The sequence below is a fragment of the Symphalangus syndactylus genome, chromosome 15, assembly GCF_028878055.3.
Source record: "Symphalangus syndactylus isolate Jambi chromosome 15, NHGRI_mSymSyn1-v2.1_pri, whole genome shotgun sequence".
Classification (NCBI taxonomy): domain Eukaryota; kingdom Metazoa; phylum Chordata; class Mammalia; order Primates; family Hylobatidae; genus Symphalangus; species Symphalangus syndactylus.
This window is the reverse complement of record NC_072437.2, coordinates 93,974,609-93,984,668: the sequence shown is the minus strand read 5'-3', so window position 1 is coordinate 93,984,668 and position 10,060 is coordinate 93,974,609. Positions and strand designations below refer to the sequence as shown.

The 10,060-nt window shown below is 40.9% G+C and overlaps 1 protein-coding gene across 1 annotated transcript in view; it reads right to left on the bottom strand.

Moving 5' to 3' along the window:
• Window positions 1-214: 214 nt before the first annotated feature.
• The window catches only part of POMP (proteasome maturation protein), a 23,546-nt gene continuing 13,700 nt past the window's right edge, over window positions 215-10,060 (bottom strand). The window contains exons 5-6 of the mRNA XM_055244322.2: window positions 5,979-6,072; window positions 215-382 (exon numbers count right to left, since the gene is read on the bottom strand). Of these exons, the coding sequence (XP_055100297.1) occupies window positions 315-382; window positions 5,979-6,072 (162 nt within the window). The 3' untranslated portion in view covers window positions 215-314. The remainder of the gene's footprint in view (window positions 383-5,978; window positions 6,073-10,060) is intronic.

Genomic DNA, 10,060 nt, shown 5'->3' with positions numbered 1-10,060 from the left:
ATTTACAAAAAACTTAGAAACAGGCTGAATTGAAACCTGTAGACCATTTTATAATATTCATGAGCAACAACTTTTTTAAAGACAAAGGCTATTGTTTTAATATAAATTAAGAGCTTTAACATGATCTCCTTTTAGTGCTTTTAATTGTCACATGGCTGTAAACCAAAGACCGCCCCCAGATTTTAAATGATCACCGATACTACTTGAGCAGAAATTCTCAGGTGTCAGTACTTTTAATGTTGTGTACATCAAATTACAGTACAAAGATGACTATAAACAAGATGCAGCCCTCAGTTTCCATGAACAGCACACTATTACAGTAAACCGAGTTTATATTCCACCATCAAGTGTGGCTCTCCCATGACTTCGCTTTGTGATGGATCTGAAAACAAACAAAAACAAACATTTTAAAAGACTCTCAAAAAAGAGATAAATTCAATGATTCTGCTTACATGAGAATCCAGAAGAGTCAAAACTAACCTAAAGTTATAGAAAACAAACCAGTGATTGCCTGGGGCTGGGGTGGGGTGACTGACTGAAAAGGGACCAAGGGAACTTTGTGAGGCAACGAAAACATTCTACTCCTCTATTTAGGAGACCCAGCTCCATGTTAATTAAAACTCACAGAACTGTACACTTAAAAATAGGTGTACTCTATTTGTATGTCAATAATATCTCAAAATAGTGGATTTAAAAAGAAAAAACAGATTGACAAAAGTTTTGTTTCTTCAAAGTTCTTAAGTTTTCTAGTGGCTTCCCACATGACAGGAAACAATCTCTTAGTTCACAAAAATGTTTTATCTGTATTGTCTTCTGACCTGTTGTAGACACACAAACGTAAGAATTCCTAAGAAAGAAAACCTTTAAAAATCATCACTTTTGTGTTTACAGATGAGTCAGACAAAAGCCTTATTTTAACTGTGATTATACACCTAAAATAACTTTTAAAATTAATACCAAGCGTAAGTTTCCTAAAGACAGAGCCTTTTTCTTTGTCCTCTACTCAACATAGGACTAGAAACAGCATAAAAACCTAATGAACTAAATCGTAAAATCACTTTGTAAGGATGAATAACCCTGCACATAATAATGATGGCTACCAAGAGGAACAGTTCAGTAAAACCAATGTGGATGTTTCCTCACTGGACCTCCTAAGGGACTGGAGATTAATAAATTGCTGTGTATATAAAAGGCACTCAAAACCTCAACTTAAAAAAATATGTTTTTTGACTACATATGTTAGTATTTGTAGAAAGACACGTAAACAGTCTGGAAGGACAGACTAAACCAAACTAAAACAGCTGGTAATTAGGGAACGAGAAAAATGGGATTGAGGGCCACTACAGCAAATCTGAGTTTCAATGGTAATATTTCAAATTTCTGCACAAAGAATATACTCATTTATGTAACTAAACTTTCCTCCACACCCTGCTTTTTAAAGCTTCTTTAATAAAATGCATTTATTAAATAAATCACTTGCACCAAAAGACAGCATATCATGTAAGCAAGGCACTGGTGGAGACAGGTTTTGCATCTGTTGTACCACAAGCTCGCCATGAGACTCTGAGTGAGGACCGAGCCTCTGTGAGCTTCCATTTACTCATCTTCCAGTTAGGGGATTAGAGTACATGAAAGTCCCCTTCCAGCATTAAGAAAAAGTCTATTTTTTATTTTACTAGTGTCCTTATACGTCCTTCTTAATCTTGTAAAATGTACAGAATTAACTTGCCTAAGTACTTCGCTGATAAGCAGGCAAAAAAGTCATCATCTCCAATACCGTCACAGTCTTTACACAGTATTTAGATTAACAAGCTACTCTCTGATTATAGACTTAACACTGTGTTTTGTGTCAAAGGTGGTAAGAATGTGGTCAACATGACCCTTAACTATGGATCAAGCCCCCTATCAGGTACTGGGAACACGACAGTTAACAAGAAAAAATCTCTAGCTCTCCTGACACGTATATTTAAGTTGGACAAATAATAAATAAGAAAAATATCAGATAAGTGTTATGCAAAGAATTAATATAAGGCAGGGTGACAGAGCAGGGATTACTTTAGATTAGGTAGTTGATATGGTTTGGATGTTTGTCCCCTCCAAATCTCATGTTGAAATGTGATTCCTGGCCGGGCGCGGTGGCTCACGCCTGTAATCCCAGCACTTTGGAAGGCCGAGGCGGGCAGATCACGAGGTCAGGAGATCGAGACCATCCTGGCTAACACATCTCTAGTAACACTCATCTCTAGTAAAAATACAAAAAATTAGCCGGGCTTGGTGGCGGGCGCCTGTAGTCCCAGCTACTTGGGAGGCTGAGGCAGGAGAATGGTGTGAACCCGGGAAGCGGAGCTTGCAGTGAGCAGAGATCACGCTACTGCACTCCAGCCTGGGCGACGGAGCAAAAAAAAAACAAAAAAGACATGTGATTCCCAATGTTGAAGGTGGGCCCTGGAGGGAGGTAACTGGATCATGGAGTTGAGTACGTCATGAATGGTTTTGCACCACCCCCCTGGATAAGTGAGTTCTTGTTCTGAATTCACACAAGTTCTGGTTGTTTAAAGCTGTGTGGCAGCCCCCTCTCACTCTCTTGCTCCCTCTCGCCATATAATTCACTGGCTCCCCCTTTGTCTTCTGCCACGACTGTAAGCTTCCTGAGGCCCTTACCAGAAGCAGATACCAGCACTACGCTTCCTGTACAGCCTGAAGAACCATAAGCCAAAATAAATTTTCTTTATAAATTACCCAGCTTCAGGTATTTCTTTATAGCAATGCAAGAACAGACTAACAGTAGTTAACGGAGGACTCTCTGAGTAATATTTAGGTTGGGATCTGAAAAATGAAGGTAAACTATTTGAAGCAGAAAGGAACAGCTAATGCAGGTCCCTAAGGTGAAGCCCCAAGTTATCCGCATATTATGCAATAACAGTTCCCACAAGAAAAAACTACCCCAAATACAGTGGTCTCATTGTGATAAAAATCATCAACCTGGCCGGGCGTGATGGCTCACACCTATAATCCCAGCACTTTGGGAGGCTGAGGCGGGTGGACTACTGGAGGTCAGCAGTTTGAGACCAGCTTGGCCAAGATGGTGAAACCCTGACTCTACTAAAATACAAAATTAGGCAGGCATGGTCGTAGGCACCTGTAATCCCAGCTACCTGGGAGGCTGAGGCAGGACAATCACTTGAACCCAGGAGGTGGAGGTTGCAGTAAGCCGAGATCGCGCCACTGCACTCCAGCCTGGGTGACAGAGCGAGACTCGTCTCCAAAATAATAAAAAAAAAATCATCTACCTAAACAGGTGATTTTTCCTAATAGCTACCTTAGAGAGACACAAGGAATGAATTTTAAAAGATGCCCACAAGATGGCAAGTGGCTTATTTTTTATTTTTTGAGATAGGGTCTCACTCTGTCGCACAGGCTGGAGTACACTGGTGTGATCCCTGCTCACTGTGGCCTCAAATTCCTGGGCTCAAGTGATCCTCCTGCCTCCGCCTCCTGAGTACCTGGGACTACAGCTGCACACCACTATGCCCAATTAATTTAAAAAAAAAAAATTTGTAGAGACAGGGTCTCACCTTACCCAGGCTGGTCTCAAACTCCTCGGCTAAACTGATCCTCCCACCTCTGCCTCCCAGAGTGCTGGGATTATGGATGTGAGCCACCACACAGGGCCAGCTAGTGACCTTTTTAAACATATAATTCCATCACATTACATCCTTACTTAAAACTGCTCAATGGCCTTTTTTTGCATTCTGAAGAAATTCTAAACTTCTTTTCATGGTGTGTAGGCCCTGGTTCATCTGTTCCTTGCTGACCTTTTTGATCTCAACCTTATTCTACTCTCTACTTTGCTCAAAACATGCCAGCCATATGGGCCTTCTTAAAGTTCTCTTATGTATGCTGGGAGACAGTTCTCTATTGGTCTCTTCATTCTGCAAGCTGGGAGCAGAGACACTAAACTGCCTTTGTTCTAGGCTATCTTTCCAAAGCCGTTTCAGCCTCATAAGACAAAGAAGCACAGGACAGGCACGTTTACTGCCAGTTATAATGCTGAGGCGGCCTGAACATGGAGTTCTTCTCCTCTAACGTAACACACTCAATGTACAAGGCTTCACCTTACCCTCTTCTTAGCTGCCACATAGGAAGTGGGGCTAAGGGAACCAAAAGAAATGCTGATACTCTGGCTATGCTATTGCTATGAGTAAGAAACTGTCCTTTAGGAGTCTCGTCTCCTGCCAGCATCCATGAATTCATGGCAGGCTAACAAGTTAGCTTCAAAGTAGAGAAAGATCTCAAACTGTTCAGAGTTCTTCAGCTGTTCTCAGGTTACAGACCCTGAACATACTGATGTCTTCTGTCTGAAATATTCTCCCTCTACTTCTAGGTCAATGATTTCATGTTTCTTTCAAGAATCCACTTCTGTGTTGTATTCCCAGAGATATGTGCCCTCCAACCCAAAAACATCCTTTTTATTCCTAGAATTATCAAATTGTATATTTGTGTTTATGTGTTTACCTCCCCCATTTGAAAGCACAGATATTCGTTTTGTTCACAGCTGTATGTTCAGAGCCTAGCCCAGTGCCTGACACATAATATTTGACTGACTAGATCAATGCTCCTAAGTCCCTCTCCCTTTCTTTAAACAGAATTACAGAAGCAGATTTTTAAATGAATGCTTTTGTAACTAAATAAGGTCTAAGTTCAATGTAAAAGCTTAAGAATCCCAGCTTTTCCTGCATCCAAAATGCGCCCTCAGGGAAGATTCTCAAAGGAGGCTCACTAGACTTCTGTTATGTCCACAGCATTTCCTTACCGGACATCAGCAGCCAAGCAAAACTAATAAAACTTAATCCTGTTGGATATTTTTGTTTCTCCTGCACTGCTGGGGCATAACGAGCAGAGGCAGCATTGGACAGGATTGTATTTGTTTATCTTCCTCAGGACCAGAAAAAATAGAGGATGCTGCATATATTGTTCTTACTTAAATTCATTTACAATTATTCAGGGAATTTTATTAAAAATAACAGATTTGGCCAGGTGCAGTGACTCACACCTGTAATCCCAGCACTTTGAGAGGCCGAGGCGGGCAGATCACAAGGTCAGGAGTTCAAGACCAGCCTGGCCAACATGGTGAAACCCCATCTCTACTAAAAATACAAAAATTAGCCAGGTATGGTGATGGGCGCCTGTAATCCTAGCTACTTGGGAGGCTGAGGCAGGAGAATTGCTTGAACTCGGGAGGCGGAGGGTGCAGTGAGCCGAGATCGCACCACTGCACTCCAGCCCGGGTAACAGCACAAGACACCATCTCGAAAAAAAAAAAAAAAAAAAGACAGATTCCTCTTTCCTATTTATCACCTGTAGAAGTACAAAAATTACTTTTTTGGGGAGCTACTTTTTAAAGAAAGATTTATCTTCCAGTTGTTTAAAATGCTAGTCATAAAAACCCCAAAACCAAACTAAACAAACAAAAATAACCCCAGTCACATCCCAACAATGTGAATTCTGAAATAATTATCATTGTTTAATCACCCTAGGAATATCAGACTGACATATTACACTTGGAGCTCAGGACATGAAGTGAATAACCACCATTACTAGACTGAAATGACTGTATACTCTTAGAATTTCATAAATGATTTTCACTTTTTTTCTTAATTTTTATATTTTTAGTAGAGACAGGGTTTCACCATGTTGGCCAGGCTGGTCTCAAACACCTGACCTTAGGTGATCTGCCCATCCTGGGCTCCCAAAGTGCTGGGATTACGCGTGAGCCACCGCACCCAGCCAATCTTCACTTTTAAAAACAGTTAAAGAACAGTTACTACCATTAAATTTCATCTTAATGCAATGAATAAACACAAGTGAACCCCATCAGCTGTAAGTTCCATGAGGACAAGAATTTTGCCTATTCTTTTTGCAGCTGTTTGCTTTTTAAATTACAAGGGCTCCATAAAAAGGTGCTGAATGACACTTACCATTAAGAATATCCTCAAATCCAATAGTCTCATCATTACCCCTCAAAACATCCAGTGAAAGATTTGAGCTTGAAAGAAATGGAAGACGCTGAACCTTTGGGGAAAAGTATGAAGGGACAAGGTTAGAAAAAATTCAGGGGAAAAGGACAGAATATATAGTCTAATTTCATGTTCTTTATTCTTTGTTTGAAAATTCGCAAAACCAAATACAAGATCAATTTAACAAGTGGAAAAAAACACTAGTTCATATTTTAGACACAAACTAAGTTGTAAAGACACTGAAATTATACTTTTCATTAACACTTAATAATCCTACCTGGTGTGCGTGTATTTTGAGGCTTTGCTTCTGCTCAGGAAAACTACGGCACATACCACGTGATGAAATGCAAAATCCCAGAGCTTAACATCACGCCTCATTCCTGATACGTGTAGGATGATCAAATTCCTGAAGAAAGTCCAACTCAATAGGTTGCCTAGGCTGGTCTCAAACTCCTGGGCTCTAGTGATCCTCCCACTAAAACTGGGATTACAGGTCCATGTCACCAAGCCCAGCTAATGCAGATAATTTTAGATATTGCCAGAGACTATCAAAATAGGTGGTCTTTGACTAAATGATAGTAGTATTTTAAAAATAATCACACCGTTAGAATCTAAGAGGGCAGTTTCTCACATTTCCTCCCCCACAACAAAATGTATCCAGACTAAATATATTATTTTCAATTACTAATGTTCTATAGAGATATTTAAAATCTTTATAGTGTGGAAAAATTTCTCTAGATTGTCAAACCCAAAAAAAAAAAAAAAAAAAAGGAAGTGGGAGGAAGGGGAAGAAACAAAAATAGGAACCTGTAAATTAAACCAGACAGCGAGGGGTCTGGTAGTTAGATCAGAGTACAGTCCTAAGAATGCATCAAAAGCAGGGAGGAGCAGGCAGCTGTTATACATCTTGACAACACAAAACTGCAAAAGCATAGAGAAAAAAAAAAAGAGAATTCTGGGCAAAGATACTTGGATCATAGTATTAAAAACTTAAATCCAGAATTTGAGCAATCTGTAGTTGAAATCTGAGTAAGAGGAGAATAAAAAGGGAAGCTAACAATTTTGTGCCAAACATGTGATTTCATTTAATCTTCAGAATAATCCTGTGCTACTCCTACTGTTCTCCTTATTTCACATAAAATTAAAAAATCTGAGGTTCAGAAAGTTCTCCAACTTACTCAAGTTCTTAAGACTAGTAGATGGCTAAGCCAAGATTCAAGCCTAGGTTACTCAAAACCATGCTTTTTAAGAGCTTTATCTTTGGAAAACAAGTAGCTTCCAGAATGACTCAGCCAAATACAATTGATGGCATTAGTAGAATTTATCTTATTATTATTTTTTTTGGAGATGGAGTTTTGCTCTTGTCGCCCAGGCTGGAGTGCAATGGTGTGATTTTGGCTCACTGCAACCTCTGTCTCCTGGGTTCAAGCAATTCTCCTGCCTCATCCTCCCGAGTACCTGGGATTACAGGCATGTGCCACCAGGCCCAGCTAATTTTTGTATTTTTAGTAGAGACGGGGTTTCACCATGTTGGCCAGGCTGGTCTCGAACTCCTGACTTCAGGTGATCCATCTGCCTCGGCCTCCCAAAGTACTGGGATTACAGGCATGAGCCACCCCCCTCGGCCAATAGAAATTTATTGAAAAAGACAATTTAGCTAGGTCAGAGAAAGGAATCTGCACCAGTAGGAGAAATGTGTGCAAATACCTAACAGTGAAAGAACCTAATGAACTAGGAAACTGCAAGTTGTTTAAGAGGACAAGAAGTGTGGTGGGAAGCAAGGAGCCAATTCATGGACAGAGCCACACTAAGTGTTGGGTTTTATTTTTATTTTGAGGGTAAAGTGAGGGGAATGACATAATCAAATCTGTGTTTTACAAAGATTATTCTTTTTTTTTTCTTTTTTTGAGACGGAGTCTCGCTCTGTCGCCCAGGCTGGAGTGCAGTGGCGCGATCTCGGCTCACTGCAAGCTCCGCCTCCCGGGTTCATGCCATTCTCCTGCCTTAGCCTCTCCGAGTAGCTGGGACTACAGGCACCCGCCACCACGCCCGGCTAATTTTTTTTGTATTTTTAGTAGAGACGGGGTTTCACCGTGGTCTCAATCTCCTGACCTCATGATCCGCCCGCCTCGGCCTCCCAAAGTGCTGGGATTACAAGCGTGAGCCACCGCGCCCGGCCTACAAAGATTATTCTGATTAGAGTGTTAACAAGGATTGGAGGGGCAGCAGGGATGAGTGTTGCAGTAATCCAGATGAAGTCTGGCAGGGGCAAGGACCAACATAGTAGCAATGGTGGGGACAGCAAGTAATAAACTGAATGAATGATTTGGGGGAGCAGGGGAAGAGGTTAGGATGGGTGCTAGGTGACATAACCAAGGCTAATTATCCAATTTCTGCCTTAGGCAGAAACCTATTCATATGGGATAAGGAGTATGTGGGGGATTATGAGTTATTCTGTACTTGTCCATGTAAAACTGGAGGTGCCTGTGGGACTTCCAATTGGAAAAGCCTATAGGTTTATAGCTCATGAGAATTGTAACTTGGGGGTCATCAACATATTTTATCTTTTGAGACGGAGTCTCATTCTGTCACCTAGGCTAGAGTGTAGTGGCACAATCTCGGCTCACTGCAACCTCCCACTCCCGGGCTCAAATGATCCTCCCACTTCAGCCTCCTGAGTAGCTGGGACTATAGGTGTGTACCACCACAGCTGGCACATTTGTTCTATTTTTTTTTGTAAAGATGGGGTTTTGCCATGTTGCCCAGGCTGGTCTTGAACACCTGAGCTTGAGCAATCCACCCGCCTTGGCCTCCCAAAGTGCTGGGATTACAGGTGTGAGGCACCACGCCCAGTTGGAATCATCAACATATAAGTGATAACTAAAGCAACAAGCAGGAAACAGGACTAGAGATGGGGCACTAACAAAACTGGCATTTTGGGAAACAGGCAAAACAAATGGAACCTACACAGAGACACCTGAGAATAAGGATTCAGAAAGGAGGACATCAGGAAAGTGTGGTGTTCTAAAAGCCAAGGAGGTGGGATGATAGCTTGAGGCCACGAGTTTAAGACCAGCCTAGGCAACATAGCAAGAGCCCGTTTCTACAAATAATAATTTTTAAAACTAGCCAGGCGAGGTAGCATGTGACTGTAGTCCCTGCTACTCAGGAGACTGAGGCAAGAGGATTGCTTAAGCCCAGGAGTTTGAGGATACAATGAGCTATGATCATACCACTGCACTCCAGCCAGGATGACAGAATGAGACCCTGTATCAAAAAAATAAATACAAAGTAAGAAAATAAAAGCCAAGGGAAAAAGGAAGAAGCCATTATTAGTGTCAAATACTACAGGGAGATGAAGTAAAGTGAAGGTAAAAATGTCCACGTTGTTCAGGAGCAGTGTCATTGGTGTCATGGGAGACAGAAACAGTGGGTTAAATAAATAGGAGAGAAAGGAGTATAGAAAGCAAATGTAGACAACTTTTCAAGAAGCAAAAGCACACTCAATGAGAGATAAGTTACTATAAAGGAATTTGAAATTGATACTATTTTTTTTTTTTGTTTTAAAAGACAACAGCGGTTCAAACACTACTGCTCAGACAGAGCAAGCAGAGAGAGGTTAAAGATTATCAGCTTGAGAAAGCATCATTGATAAAGGGATTTTCCTGAAGTAATGTAACAGGATAGAATCCAAAGCACAGGTAGGAGGGCAGTTCTTACATAATTGGAGGGACATTTTCCAAGTACTTATTCCTTAGCAACAGGTATATCCAACTATATACAAATTGTATACTTGACACCTCCACTTGGATATTCTTAGAGGGATCCAAATTCAATGTAATACATTAAAAAAAAAAAAAAAACCCAGAAAAACATGAAAGCAGATGCAGGTAAGTTTTCAGAAGACACTGAGCCTATAAATTTGAAGTTTTCCATTTAATGGCTTCTTTTTTCCCTCTATGAAGTAGAAATCAAGGTCATATCCTAAAAAGGGGGAGGGAAGTAGAATAGGTTGTAAGGTAGATAAGGTATAAATAGCTGTT